General features: G+C 43.4%; 1 protein-coding gene across 4 annotated transcripts in view; it reads right to left on the bottom strand.

The window, feature by feature from the left end:
- Positions 1-10205: 10205 nt before the first annotated feature.
- uvrag (UV radiation resistance associated gene) overlaps positions 10206-16020 on the bottom strand; it is an 89700-nt gene continuing 83885 nt past the window's right edge. For all 4 annotated transcript variants that reach the window (XM_069189982.1, XM_015341278.2, XM_069189980.1 and 1 more), the window contains exon 15: positions 10206-12581. In XM_069189982.1, coding sequence (XP_069046083.1) covers positions 11912-12581 — 670 coding nt within the window. In that variant the 3' untranslated portion in view covers positions 10206-11911. The remainder of the gene's footprint in view (positions 12582-16020) is intronic.

Below are 16020 nucleotides of genomic sequence, written 5' to 3'. Positions count from 1 at the left end.
TTACTGAGTTGTGAAAGCATGACGCCTACATGTGTTCATCAGTGGCTGGTGACAGACTTTCTTTCAGTTATGTTTATCAAGCTGATTATTGTAAACCTAAGGACATTGTTAGGTTTTAGTCTCATTGGGATTTAAAAATGAACTCACCCCACTCATAAAAGGGCTTTGTTTTCCTCAACCCAAAGAACCAGAAATCATTTAACCCCCATTGCTTCCAGATAGTCCCCAGAAAAGCAGCCAAGAATGGAAATAAAAGTAAGGGTTGTACAGCAATGTGGAAAATATGAGACCTACAAAAAAAAAAAACAACTTGGAAAACAATTTAAAATGTGGACACAAAAAGCTGTTAAAAACTGAGAATAAAAAAAAAATCAGTGAGTAAAAAGATTCGGTAAAATTCCTTGTGATTCTTAAAGGATAAAAAATCCTTAGCTGTTTCATTCAGATACTGACAGATTATAAAGAAGGTACCCTTGATTCTGGGGTAGTGAAGCACAGAGGGTGGGCCTCTGGACTCATACAGTACCTGACCTGTTGTTGGTTCAAGTCCCTGCTGCACACACTATGGCTGTACTTGACTGAAGTGATTCACCCAAGTGACTCCAGTCCACCCAGCTGTAGAAGTGGAGACCAGTATTGCTGGGAGTGAGGCGTGTGTCCTTTAGTCGGCTGTGTGCCGTGGAAGCAAGGATGAGCTGCTCTGGCACTGGTATGGACTTCACACACTAGACATCTTTTACAGGTAGTTATTAACGACAAACAGGATGCTTGCACACACTCCTGCTGTACATTCTACTTGCTGGATTGTTTTTTAAATTGTAAATTAAATTTTAATATGAGATGTTTCCTTTTAACTATGATTTTCCATTGGCACAAAATCACAAAAACTGTTTTTACAAACTACAACAAAGGATTGCAGGAATGTGGAGAGAAGATGTTGGTTTTCTCTGTGTTCAGCTAGACTTATGCCATCTTCTGCTCAGATGTCTACAGGTCGTAGAGGCTTCACCCTCTGAAGAGAAACACTTCTGAAGTAAATGGGAGCTGAAATGGGGCTCTTGTGATCAGCGAAAGCTGCTGATTAAGTTAGAACAAAAGGAATTTTATTCTAAATTAAAACAGGGCTTTGAGTGCCACCAAAGATTAATTCTTGGGAAGAGACAAAGTGAAAATGAGTAAATTGTCATTGCAATAACTGTAACCCTAAGAGCTCTGCAGTCAAAGCTTCCCCTGCGATATCCCTGGCACTGATTTATTAACCATAAAAAAGAAATAAAATGCCATGGGCAATAATGATGTTATTGATGTTACAATATGCATCAATGAATAATGATGCAATACTGACATGTCCACACTAATACTTTACAATGTACATATAGTGTAATTGTAGACTAAAATTATTTAGTTTAAGTAACATGTACAACGCATAGGACCATTTCCAGACTTCCTTTTCTCAGCATCTGCGAGGGCCATCTGATACATGTAGTTTCAGTATCTAGAAATACCTCTGGTCTGCATGTGGCTTCTAGCCAAGCATGAAAGCACAAATCAGTTGGCCGCTTCATCAACAATATCTTGAAAACCGTCTCGCTGCAGAGCAATGTGGTCGGGGGAAGACATAAATGGCACAGGAGGAAAGAATTCCCCTTCAGCGGGGCAGTGCATCAGCTCAGTGCAACCAATGGCCTCAATTGCATGTGTCCCAGATGACACTGTGCTCAATGTAACTGGGCTTGGCGGCACCAAACCCACTACTGAGAGTGAGGTCACTCGCCTCAGAACCGAGGCAGAGTAGAATTGTGCTGCAGAAGAAGAGCTGGTCTTTCGAGACTGTGCCAAAACCCCCAACAAGGGCAGAACAGAGCTGTGCCCATCACTTAAATTTAGAAGTACCTTTGGAAGTCCACCATTTGCCCTTAGAAGTTAATACGTGTAGTAAATGTGTGACACGTGTAACCTGAGCCTACTGTATATTTCAAAATTAAACCGAAGTTCTCCAACCAGCACCACGGAAATGGTCACCCAGTGAAGAATGCCAATTGGTGTCAGCCTTGTTGATATGTTTTGGAATAACAGGAATTGGCCATGCATCTCTTCATGAAATATGAGTACAATAAATGGTAAACATCAAAAGGAATGAAGGGGCGTCTGCCAGGAGCCCCCCCAAAAAGCCTTTTTTTTTTTAGACTGGAGATGTTACAAGAGTTTGGGAAACCCAGGAGTTTGTGTCTAAAATTGTAACATGCAGTACCAGGCCAGGAATTCAATGGAATCTCTGACTCTTCCTCTCCAGTTTCCTTAGATCCAGATCACGACAGAAATTTTTCCCCCACATTTTTTCTGTCTGATGGCATTTGAGGTTTGAAGCATAATCATAGCTTGGTCTGCAGGCCAAATCTCGTTCTTTAAATACTGCATGAGATACAGTACCTTGGTTTGAAATTCTCTGTATGAGCAGTAACACTAGATTCGGATCACAAACGTCAGGTTTAAAGCTAGAGATACTTCTACAGGTCTATAATGTATTCAATTAATTTATTGTCATCTTACACTTACAAGAGGTAGTAAAAATTAAATCTATCTTAAAAGAGTCGTCTATTTCAGTATTAGAGACAGGAGGGGTCTTTCATTATAATTAGAATAAATTAACCTTATTAGCTTTATACGATATAGATCAGGTGGGTCTAAAATTGTAACATGCAGTACGAGGCCAAAAATTCAATGGAATCTCTGACTCTTCCTCTCCAGTTACCTTGTTTAGAACCAGATCACGACAGAGATTTTTCCCTCACACTTAAGGAGACTCCACGGCCGAAATATGTTTTCTTTCTTCTCTTTTCAGCTCGGAATTACTATTACTTGTTCCTTATATGGCGTATATCTATATAACACCAGAATAATTGTGCATTGAGATAATCATGGATTTTGTGTATGCTGTTGAGTAAATACAACTACAGGTAAACAATGAAGAAAGACTACATTTTAACAAATTCAAAAATAACAACCCCACCACTCCCAGCTGTGGTCTGAAAGCCTGCATTTAATTTAATTTTGTGAGCTTTGGAAACTTGCTTGTTATCCCTTTTGAAGGACACAAACCTGTCTCTCTCTCTCTGTAGCACACTTTTGACTTGACAGCGCTTGACATTTGACCCAACCCTGGACAGTCCTTCAAGCCCATCCTACTCCCACCCCTGAAGGCAGCTGAAAAAATTAATCCCTGCTGTAGATTTCTATTGCATCTCTTGCAATGTGGTTAACATCACAAATTACATAAATACAACACAAGGCCAGACATTTTAAATACTGGGAAGACATCTTGACAGCTTTAGTTGATGGAAAACAACAAACAAATATTTAAATAATGGGAGATTTATTTTACCATCCACGGCAATTCTGTTGCAATTTAATTGTCACGCACTGCTGATTCAGGCTTGCACAACCCAACAGAATTATGGCAGATATAGAGTGTTTTCATGTACTTCAAGATAGATTTCTTCAGAAATCCAAGGATTGGCTCTTATGGCAGGTTGGCAGACACAAGGTATTTTGCTCAAGTTACCAAGCAGCTCAGGCTGATCATAGGCAGCATTGCCAAACTGTGCAGCTCCGCACAGAGATTAGACAGCAAGCCAGAGCTTGGAGAATGAAATAGCTCTGAGAAAAACTTAAGTCCTCAGGGGAATGATTAATCCTCATCAGAAAGCAAGCTGCCAATCCAAAGATTAACCTAAAGCATCAACAGTGAAGTCTAAATGATTCCAATGCTCACTTTGCTGCTGGTTAACTTGGAGAGGAAACAGTAGATTTCTGAAACTGAACCATTGGACCCAGATGTTTGGTTCTTAAATCTGAGCTGTTGGCTTACAAAGGTATTTGGACAGAGAAATCATTGATTCTTACCACATTTTACATGGGTTTCAGAACTCTGCAACACAATGAATGTAAGAAAAAAATGTTAGGTTTGCATCAACCAAAATATTTTTCTTCCAATCTACTCAAAAGATGCTTTTGAAGGGTTTGCAATGTTATTGGATATGAGGCACAGTAAGCATGCCGATATTGTTAAGGGTTTGCAGTCAACATCATTCCTTGTATGTGTTGTGTCAGAAAGCCTAAGAATGGGCAAATTTAACAGCTGATCCTGCAGCTGAACAAAACAGGAAGACGGCAAATCAAAATCAGCAGGACCAACTTGTTTTGTCTATTTTGCCTATGAAGCATGCTTTTTTATAAAGGTTTGTGAAACACAGATGACACCCAGAAGCTGAAAAAAACCTTTCCATGTCCTTTGAACTGCCGTCACAGGACAGGGATCTGCTGATGTGTTTTTTTTAAGATGTCTAACCTTGGAAGTGCTTCAGAATAATCTCTGGCGAGATTGTGCTGCAGGTAGCAGCAGCCACCTCTGAACTCCCGACCTGTGGTGTGCAGGATCAGGGCTCACCTTGCACTGACCTTGGAACAATCGGGGGTTGTTAAGCAGTGAAGGTTGGGTCTTATGGTGACGTCTTTCTCTGGGCTCTCAGGCCTTTGTCAGGGGGTGCAGAGAAGCTGTACTATTGTTATCTGACAGTTTTTGGGCCTCTCCACACCGTCCCCCAACCCTCGAGAGGCTGACTGTCCTGAGATGCAAAGAGCATGCCCCCAAAAATAAGTCTTCCTTCCCCCCCCAATCCCCTCCCCGAATTCTGCCTCAGGCAATTTCCTGTTCTAATCCTCCAAGGCCAGGTCTGCACAGAGCGCTTCAATTGCAATCATTGTTGGCCTGTGTACGGATGATCACCCATCCTGTCAGTCACAAGAGCTGAGGGGTCTGCTGACCTGCAGCTGTTCCGCTGAGATGAAAGGATGGAGGCACCCTCAGCCAGCCTGGCTGCAGACCCAAGGCCTTCGCGCAGGCGTTTCCCCTGCACTCTCTCACTGGCTGAACCGCTGCTGGGACTCACTGCAGCCGTCAGCATCCAGCCTTTCACAAAGGTTTCAAAGGCTTCAAGACACAAAATAACAACACAGAGAAGAACAGAGATGCATAGTTACAACTGTACACCAAGTAGGAACTTCACAGCTCCTTTGAAGTCTTTTATTTTCTTTATCGAAAGTTCAAAAGACACCCACCTTGTCTTTTTTTTTTAAATAAACCCTTAGCAGTATTTTTTTCAAACACAACAGAGCAATTAGGTCCATGCCACTATATCAAAATAAATCCATAGCGATGGAGGAAATCCTTTTAATAACTCACTGGAATGTTGAATGCCCAAAATAATGACACGCAAAATAGCTTCTGTACCAAAATCTAGTAATCATATCTACAAACAGCATTACAACTATGCATGAAACACCTGCATGCAACAATGCTATTTCTGCACAATTGTGTATTTATCGCTCTGAAATAGTATCATTTCTGCTTAAATACAGGTAACATATGCCTTTGGTTTTATACACACAGAAGACGTCTACAGTCCTATAAGGCTAATATATCCTTATATTATGATAGATCCTAGAAGACTATTAAAAGTTGACCATGAATGGAAAGTGTGGTTTGGTAGATATTCGAGTGACCCTGAAGAAATATTTGTTTCCTATCTTGTTGGCTCATCCCATGGAAAATGAGAACACTTTCAAGAAGAGAGAAGTGCCCCCAACCCCCCCCCGCCCCGCAGAATTGCATGTGTAGCCTTGGAAATGGAGACACTACAGATTAATAGTAAAACCAGCAGTAATAAACTCCTGCAAAAAGGTTACAAGCAGCACCTTTGGTGATGAGTACAATCTCTTTATGGAGACTCTGGGCAGCCGTGGAAGACAGGGAATAGGTGTAAGCAGGCAGCCATAAAGATGATTCCTTGACTTCCCTTAACAGATAATGTTTCTTTTTTGATAAGCGCTTCAGGAGTTGAGGACATGCATGAACAAAGTGTATGGAGTGGTTTGCTAGAAAGCTCTCACTAGGTGCAATATCAAAGGCTCACCTTTGTCACGCAGATACTGAAGCAGCTATGAGAAAGAAAATGAGATATTGTAGAACACAGTATTTAGCAATTCCTGTCATTCCCCCCCTCCGTTTCTTGGGGATATGTACAAAACACCATGTCAAACTTCCAATTTACACTTACAATTACATTCCAGAGATGCAATTCAAAATTTGTGCTGTCATCACTGAAATGCAGGAGATATATGCATTATATCATATACAGTAACAATTATTATGTGTGTCCGATCACACAGTGTCCTGAGATTTTTGACAAGTGCTGACAAATGATTAGTAGCAGCAGCAGCAGAAGCCTCAGCTCATCAGTATGATACTGTGTCTGGCACGTGTGATCTCTCTCTGGCACGCCCTGTGCTCTTCTGTATTGAAACCAGGGCTGTCGATCACATGCTGGCTTTCTATAAGCTTGGGCTCATATCCCACCAGGTATCACTGGTTTAGATTATGTGTGCTATTTTTTTCACTGAAGGTAGAATTTTTGCATTCTTACCTGAAAACAAAAAAGGATTTATTGCAATCATTTTTTTGTTACTAACAGGGTAGAAAAAAGTCGGTGTTACCATCGGTCAGAACTTAAAGCAGCTCTCTTTGAGGCCGAGGAAAAACGTGTAAAGCAACTGTGACAAACATCAGAGCAGTGAGGACACCGATGCAAACTTTTCATCCCGCTAAGTTTTGGGTTTCGTGCTCTTCAGAAAGAAACTTTGAGGAGTGTGGTGTGACATGCTGCACATGTAGCTCCGAAGATGGATTTTATTTTCCTACGGTCCAGCTTTGAAATTGCTTCAACATTGGTCGGGCACATTGCATCCCGGATCTTAAAAGACATCAGTCTCTGCGATGAAAAGGTCTGATAAATAACAGCAGACCATAGCAGAACTGTTAGATCGTGCTCCAAGACAACTGATGGGCACTTCTGCTCTGCGAGAAGCATTCAAAGGGCCTTTCAGAGACTCTCACGTCCTGCAGCTATTGCATGACAATTTGGATATAGGCAGCTATTAGGTTTTTTAAAATAAAGGATTTCAATAAATGCAGTTCTTGTAGCGATTATGCTGTACCTAATTTTTCGTCTATTCTGATGTCTGTTTTTGCTTGTCTTGGGCTGCTGCAACACCTCAAATTCCCTTTGGGATCAATAAAGTCTTATCTATCTACTTCAAATCAGTGAAGAAATAATTAGCACAAGCATAGTCACTACCTCTGAATCAACTTTCCTACAGTAGGTGTGGTTGCAGGTTTCCAAAGGCCACTGGGTGCTGGCAGAGAGCCATTCCAGCCGCCAGTTTACATTTGCGTTTTGAAACGTTAAGAGATTTGAATTGGCCTGTAAACGTCTCGTAACATACAGCAACTCATACATTGTATCAGCTAGAATCTCCTAACAGGATGAAAGCCAAAGACTTGGAATTGGAAATGGAACTGAATGGAGTTAATTAGGAGGTTAATTAAGTAACTAAGGCAATGAAGACCAGCAGGCACTAAGGCCAAAAGACCACAATCGGCAAGCCCTGATATATCGCACTTTAATGATAGACTGTCTTCTCCATAGATTACACAGCGTTACAAACCAGAGCAACCAAAGGCCACATAATGTTCTGTACTGAGTTGCTTTAAGCTCTGTGGCTAAGGATCTGCGTCTGTGACTGGAAGGTTGCCGGTTCAAATCCCGCGGCCGGCAGAGGAATCCTACTCCGTTGGGCCCCTGAGCAAGGCCCTTAAACCCAACTGCTCCAGGGGCGCCGTACAATGGCAGACCCTGCGCTCTGACCCCCAGCTTCTCTCTGTGTCTGTGTGTCTCATGGAGAGCAAGCTGGGGTATGCGAAAAGACGAATTCCTAATGCAAGAAATTGTATAGGGCTAATCAAGAAACATTATTATTATTATAAACCTTTACCGTCCTTTAGGATGCAAGCACACAGCATTTGTATTGGCCCAGGCTCCCCGTATCTTCCAGCGTGTGCTACTTTTCTTCCCTCATCCAAGCTCGGGACTCCACAGGAACGGAGGCCTGCTGGCTTCCCTCTGGGCGAACACCGAGCAGGGCGTCACGGAGAGAGATCTCCCCGTGAGGGCTCTCCGTGCCTCTTCCAGCGCCCAGGCAGCTGGCCCTTCCGGCTATCCCCGTCGCGTCACCTCTCGCTCGGCCGCGTGCGCCTGCGCCACAGGAGCTCGCCTCCTCACCCTGGAGGACCACACACCTACTGGTTTCCATTCCGGCCCACCCCCACTCTCCGATCAAAGCCTGAGCTGAACTAACGAGCGCCCTGACGGGAACATGTGCAACTGGGATGTTATTTCACAGTCTTTAGAAAATGAAATCGTTATAAAAGGAAACGTCAAACAAATTTAAGAGCTGAAAACAGTCGAATGGTTCCTATTACTTCTATTATTAAGTTAATTAATACTTCAGCTGGGTAACCGAGACCCAGGCTGCAACTCCAGGATTAACATAATATGCTCTGGCACTGCACTGCTGTTTTAACCAAATCCACACGGGTGCTTTAAAGATTTAGCGAGATTCACCAAACAAAACGTGGATTTCAGATCATGCAGATCTATTCAGTTAATCTATTATGAAGAAAAGTTGAGCTTATTTCGTTCACTACAGCCATTAACAGTCACCTTCAGTTACTGTTACAGTAACTACATATTACATGGTAACGACACGACTAATTGGATACAGTGTGTTGCTCTTTTAACTCCATAATGCCTGTCTCCAAGGTCTTCTGAAACACAGCTGGAAAACGTCTCACACACGGATATTTGTTTATATACAGTACGTAATTCCGGTTAGACTCTTCTTGATGCAGACTTCATTGAAATACAACACAAATGTCCAAGCTGAGGGACAACTGACTTCCGTTACCTCTGCAACAGAGACTGGTACACCCTTTGCATATGGACATGCACAGAACACCCTGCACAAGTTATACTAAGCGCTTTAACCTATCTTGCAGACGAACCAAACAGTTCATTGTATATGCATTCTGGTGTGTTCTCTTCCATGCAACGGTTACAATGCTGTTTAATATAGTCAGGGCCAATAATCTCAATGGTGGAAAACAAGAAAATTGGTAAACCAGGCTATGTTAAGAAAGGCATGTGCAGGATTTAACTTCTTCCACATGATGGTGAAAGTGCAGGAGTAAGAGGCCCACACATCACTGTCTGGCTTATTTAGACACGTTCCAAGCAGTTTAAATATTGTTGAGAGGTGTGACGAAAATCACGGTGGCCTTAATCTGTTATGATTAAACAAAATTTGAGAACCACCATTTCCTTGAAGATGAGCAGCCAAAACACATAAATCTAGACCTTGCCCCATTTTCTCCATGTTGTTGCTTAGGCAACACAATCCACTGGACGGCAATGACCAGCTTTCAGACTTAATTAAGCAAAAAAAAAAAAGACGAGATTTTTAGATGGGCTGTTCCAAAAATCACTTCTAATAATGGTGTCTGTAATCATCCGGTATTTTTTCTGCACAAGTTGGTATGACTCATTGCTTAACAGACACAATGCTTTTATCCAACACAGCAATGGTGAAAGTACAGTTGGGATGTGTTCTCCCGAGTGTAGGAAAAAAAGAATGCATTAAAAACTCACCATCTGAATCAACAGTGGTGTGCATTCATGAGTCAAAACTACAAACTGGAGACTCTGCATTAACAAATGATTTAAGCAAACGATTCTTACACCTGAGATTCACTATATGCATTCCACAGCAATTCCAATGTACTTAACCCCCTGCACAGTAGTGACAGCTAGTGAAATACTGACCGTCTAACCCCACACAGAACAGCAGCTCAGATACTGCCCATCATTTTTAAATGCTTCTCCTCATGTCCCGCTAAATTCGTGACAGAACAGGTTAGGATGCGATTTTTTGTTTGGAAAAAAATTGATCAATCGAAATTTTGTAAAAGGAAACTTCTTTTCTTTATGTTTCCAGGTGATATAACTTTTGCATGTACAGTAGGTAAAGAGCTCCCAACAGGACTTTTTTTTGAAGAATGGTGTATGTTCTTAAGCAAAGAGGAACCTGGATGATTTGCTGGCCAGCTCGAAGGAATCACTTAATTTTTTTAAACCCAACGGTTATTACCAGATAACAGTCTTATTGCTTAGAATAAGCAGGTTATTCTCTGCTTTATACATCCCAATAACTATTAACCTTAGAAAAAAGGCTATATAAGTTAGAAAATGTCATGCAATTTAACTGTGGATTTTAATAATAAAAACCCTGCATAGGAAATTATACATATATACATAGTCAACCCTGGAAGGTTCAGACAACATTGTACACTTAACGTCACGCTTTATGTAAATTCTTTTTATCTTGGTTTTAAATACATTACATTTCAACAGTCATTCAACCACAGTACATAATGAAAAACGTCGTATGCCAGTAGTTGTACACCACTAAATGCAGTTTACACTGGATGTGCAGGGTATTTGCTTTTGGCTACCCATATTGTATATGTTAATACATAGATTAGCAAGCAAGGAGGTACGTCAACTTTCATCTGCATTAATCTGTGGAAATCACGGTCCTTTTGAAACATTTTAAAGCAACTTAATGCATGGTGGACTTCAATCATAAGCTATGCAATGACAAGAAATTATACTTGACAGCGCAGATACAGTAAATAAGCAGAAGGCATCTGACTGGTTTAAGTCTTCATGGTCGGTTTTAGTTTAGGAAAAAAAAATTTAATTTGCCTTAAAAAAAAAACAGCCCTATGCACCTAGTAAAAAATGAAGGACTTCTGACAGGGTGGAAATATGTTTTACAGTAGCACAATTCAGCCCCCCACAGTTAAACTAACCACACGCCTAATCTCATTTAACCATACATGCCCGTCTAATCACCAGAGATCCCACGAGCTTTCTGACGAACAGCAAGCAGGAACAGGGGCCTGGAGTTAAACAAAGGAAAGATAACTGACCCTGAAAAGAAGAAATTTCCAATAAAATATAAAACGAAATGGAAAACCACACCTGGCTGATTAACTGTGATTATGATATAACACTATAACTGGTCGGCTTGAGATACTCAAAGCTAGTTGTTCACAGTATACATACAGTATATAGGTTTTTTGGTCATATTTCATCAGGTTAAGTATTGTATTTATTTCCACAGCATTATATATTCTATTGATGGAAATAAAGGTAAAAAAAAAAAAGAAACCATCATACTGATGCGGTAAACAGAATACAATGATGTCATGTGCCGTTTCGCTTCCGTTTTATTTATCTCTTTTTTCCTTCTCTGTACAACCGCTCAACGCAGACTGGGGGAGGAAGGGGAACAGCTTTCGTGCGGGGGGGGTCACCGCGGGGGACCGGGCAATCGCTGGCCGAGGGGATTTCGCAGCGGACCGCGCCAGCTCCGGCTCTTGCCAAGCGCGCGTGTAACATCTTGGGCAAGCGGCCTGCCGGGCCCTGAAACCTCGGCGCGTTCGACGCCTCAGCGCTGGTGGGCCGAGGTTCGATGAATCAAACGGACTTGCCCACCTTCTCCCAGCAGGCTTAGTGGAGAGCAGGTTTCCTGGCAGAGGAACAGTTCTGCGAGGGGAGGGGAACTGAAGTCAGAACTTTCTATGTAATTCCCCTAGGATCTTTTTCCAGATTGCTACAAGCTGTTCGGTGCCCAGACGTGCTAAAAGCCTAGCGCTGCGAAGAGTCAGTTGTCAAGCACTCAACTCTCCTGCGGTTCCTACGACGCACCCCGCAACAAGGCCAATGAATTATTTTACCCATAATTTTATACCGGAATTTCTATTCGAAGGACAATAGAATCGCTCTGAGAAGTGCAAACGGGTTATCATTCCCCCCCTTTTCATCTCTTTATTTGCTTTTTGCCCCGCTCTCCTCGTGCAGACGGGCCAGACCCAGCTCCCCGGCCCTGGTGCTCACTTGTCCGAGTTTTTGCGCGGCCGGCGGAAGCTGGACATGTTCTCGTTTAGCGCGTAGATGCGCCGGGAGAACTCCTCGAAGCCGGCGGCGTCCAGCTCGCCCAGGACCTGCTCGTCGCACTCCACGGCCACCGCGTGGTCCACCGGGATGCAGGGGAAGTCCCCCAGGTGCTCCCCGCCGCCGAAGCCCGTGGCCTCCGTGCCCATGATCTCCTCCGCCCGCTCCACGGAGCAGCACAGCTCGGGCCCCGGCGCCAGCCCCCCGCCGGGCGAGGCCGAGCCGTTCACCGCGCGGGGGGGCGGCCCGTCGGCCCCCGGCGCGTCCTGGGCGCCGCCGGCCGGGGCGCCGTCGAAGTCCCCGTCCTTCAGGCGCTCTCCCGCCTCCAGGCTCTTGGCCAGGTCGATAGCGGAGTCCAGGGAGGACGAGACCTGCTTGGGCGGCTCGGGCTGCGCGGGGGCCGCGAGGCCGATGGGCTGGGTCACGGCAGCGCTGTAGCTGGGCGGGGGGGTTTTGTACTGCGTCCTGTCTGTCTCCGAGCTGGCCCGCTTGCGCAGCCCCTTGTCCGGAGAGCTGGTCCTGGTCGGATAGCCCATCTCCGACATCACCGAGGTGCTCAGCTGGGGTTTCAGCGGGACCGGAATGGAGACGGAGACTGAAGGCCGATCGCTGGGGCACGAGAGAGAGAGAAGTCAGCCAAGCAGGGAAATTTGCCTTTTTCCTTCTCTACTTTAGCACACACACACAAAAAAAAAACAATCATAAGCTATGCAGAATGGAAACAGCTGTGCTAAGCAGATCGCTAACCTTACTTCTTGTTTTCGAAAGCTGCCATTTTAACAGAGGAGGTAAAACACCCTGATGTTTCTGCCCCCTACGTGAGCGGAAAAAGAAGACCTCAGACGATTTCAATTATTCAACTCGAAGGGCTGGTGTTAAAACGTGTTGAACCTCTTTTCCAGTTATTACCAAGTCCTGGCTTCCAGGGTGTTTTTTTTTTCACGCTCGGCTTGCAGGACCACCCTCCCGCGTCACGCGAAGCTGCCGTGGTGCTGCGTCTGGCGGGGAGGCAGCCTTGGACGCGCGCACCGCACGTGGTGGGTTTCGGGAAGGTGGCTGCTCTCGAGCGGGGCCTGTGCGCTCCGTGCGAACGCGGGCGGGCGGGCGGCAGGGGGCGAGGACAGAGCCCAGCTCAGCCAAGCACCCCTGGATGCAGCGGAGAGTGGACGTGCACCAGAAGATCGACAAGTGATGCGGTGGATCCAATTTGGTAATTGGTTTAAAAAAAATTAAATAGACGCTTGGTAACAGCGGTTTGGCAACTGGGAAAATTGCCTTTTGGACTCCAAGGCACCAATTTTTTCACAGCTGCAGACAGCTTGGAACCTGCCCAGGAAGCGCAAGCCGCTTGCTCCAGTTGCTCAGTAGGGATGCAGCACTACCGCTCTGAGCGAACAGGCAGATGATGCGTCTCGCTGTCAAGGAAGCCTGATTCATTTCCTTCAAAAGACTCTGGCGGAACTGCAGCTTACACTGTCTTTTTTTTTTTTAAATCACATGAGCAACAGGCCACATGCTGTCTGTGCACCAACCCTGCCAGTAAGGCATTATTTCTGTGAGATAATTAGCCATGATGTAATACCGAAGATCAGACAGATCAAAGGCCTTGCTCTCACTTGAAAGACTGCGATGCTGCTCCATTCTGATCACACAGCATCCACAAACTGCCTATCCGGAATGAATACAGTTTTCTCCGAAGGATAAAGGTTTAAGATGGCGAATTTGGGTTATCTCTCTGGTTACACCTGTAGACAAAACTTTTCTCAGGGACGACCTTGTTATTACTTAAGCAGTAATATCAACATTATTTTATCAGTATATATTAAGCAACAACTTTTGTTAAGGTCATCCAGATAACAGAAATACCTGTGCAGAGCTTACAGGTTGTTGTTAGAATGCTGACCCTTAGCTGTTAATCCGCTTTCTCATGTGTCTTCTATGGTAGTTTACAAAGGGGCATGATAAGGTCAAATATCCCTGCCCAATGCAGACATCTGAGATAAGAACACAGAGCACAGCATTCCACTTCACAGCTATAATAAAATTACCAGAGGATGGGATTGTAATGGTCCTTATCGTATGTTATCAGAACCCCTAAAACTGGCTTTCAAAATGACAGGGCTCAAGCTTTCAACAATTACTGAAGGCAGCTGAGGTTGAATGTTCAATATAAAAACAATCCAGTCTTCTACTGGAATGCTAGTGTATTCCAAATCCCCTAGACACTTCTGGCTTTCACTGGAATTACTACCTTTGGAATAGGAAATATTGTCAGTCTAAAACGCACGATTGCAGTAAGTCCCCACAATCAAAGCAAATCAATAATGCTTCCTACATGGATTTAAGTGCTTAAAACCCTTATGTTTGACTTTTCAAAGTCCATTTTTCCATAGCTATCCATGTCACTGGTACACACAATAATGTTAAGACACACCGATCCAGTTTCCAGAAAAAAAAAGATGGCAGTCAGTACATAATTCATTATTTTCCAATGATGGACGCGTCATCATGATTTTGAGATCAAATCGCTTTTAATCACAAGCTCTAAGGGGCAAGCTCTATATCAAACCATACAGCTTTAAGTGAAGAATAAAATGAAATCACCCTTGAGAATTAAAGAGAAACTCCACTGAGAAAATCAATATGTTAACAGCCTGACTCAAGAATGGAGCTCTAAAAAATACTTCTTGACTTCAATTACAATATAATATTGAAACAATGAAGCATAACAAATGACTAATGAAATCATTGGTAAAATTATTGTCTAAAGGTTCAGAGTATTTGACATTGATGTTTGAAGCTTTAATTAGAAACATAATCTTAAAAAGGTTTTTGCATTAGTCAAAATTGGTAAATCCTCCTTTAAATTCATTTTAAAGACCTATACAACTTGTTCTACCGTGCAATAAATAACAAGCCAAAATTCTGAGATGTTGCCAGAATATTTATCATCACTCTCAGTCCAGTTTTCTTCTTATTCTGTCCAATTAGCCTGTCACCTGCATCTACCACACAGTACGCTCAAGGAAAAGATCATGTGAAAATCACACTGATGTAAGCATAATTACACATTCGGCGAGGAACGCTGGAATAAATCTACTCCTCGGACTCTTTCATAAGTCTGCTGAGACCTGACAAATATGAGCTGGAGTGGAACTAAAACGCCTGAGCACAATATGTGACTAAGAAAATTTCCAAAAATTATTATTCCCCTTCTACGGATTGACAGTTAAGCACAAAAGTGTCAGCTGTCCTCTTAATGACAGCCCCGCAGTAATAAATGGAGATCTGCTGGTGTCAGAGCAGGACTTCCGACAGAGGGAGATTGTGTTTGAATCTCTTGCCAAGATAAGGCTGTTTTTCACACTGAACTACAAATGTGAAGAACAGCCCTGAAAGCCCAATGTGAATGAGAAAGAAGTCTTCAGAAATGAGCTGAGCGTTCACACAGCGTAGGTCATCATCTGCTTTCCAATACTGCCCCTGTTGTGAGGTCAGCCAACTTTTATGACACCGAAGTTTGTGAACACTGCATTGGTGGTCACTGTGAGGGCTGATTTAGTTTCACTGAGCTGCGATATTTTTATTAGATGTTTTTAGGGTCCTTAATAAGCTTTACTATTCCCTGAATCCTCTGCGGAGTCTTGTTTAAATGATATCACCGCATAAAGTCAACCTAAAATCTCTGCCCAAGACATTCTGCTTTGCTTGGCAGTCTCCTACGCTGATAGGTTAAAGGCTCCCCAAACAATTTTGAGCTGAGGTCACCTTTCCTTCTTCTGTCAACATGAGCCTTCAGTATCTAAAACAGTCTTGGAATTTCAAAACCAAACACTTCCAATTTCTTATCCTCGGAGTGGCTGAGAATGGTGTTGCTCTTGTTGCACTCTGAATGGCAATTCAGCTCTCAAAACGGGAGCCAAGCTTCTGCTGTAAAACCTCGCTGTCAGTTTCAGAAGCCTTTGCAGACAACGGAATAAGAGGCAACACAGTTGGGCATTTACTTCCATGCACAGGCGCTATAAATGCCTGTAAGTGTGGGTATCAA

This window comes from Lepisosteus oculatus, chromosome 5, assembly GCF_040954835.1.
Source record: "Lepisosteus oculatus isolate fLepOcu1 chromosome 5, fLepOcu1.hap2, whole genome shotgun sequence".
Taxonomy (NCBI): Eukaryota; Metazoa; Chordata; class Actinopteri; order Semionotiformes; family Lepisosteidae; genus Lepisosteus; species Lepisosteus oculatus.
This window is presented reverse-complemented; position numbering and strand designations above follow the sequence as displayed.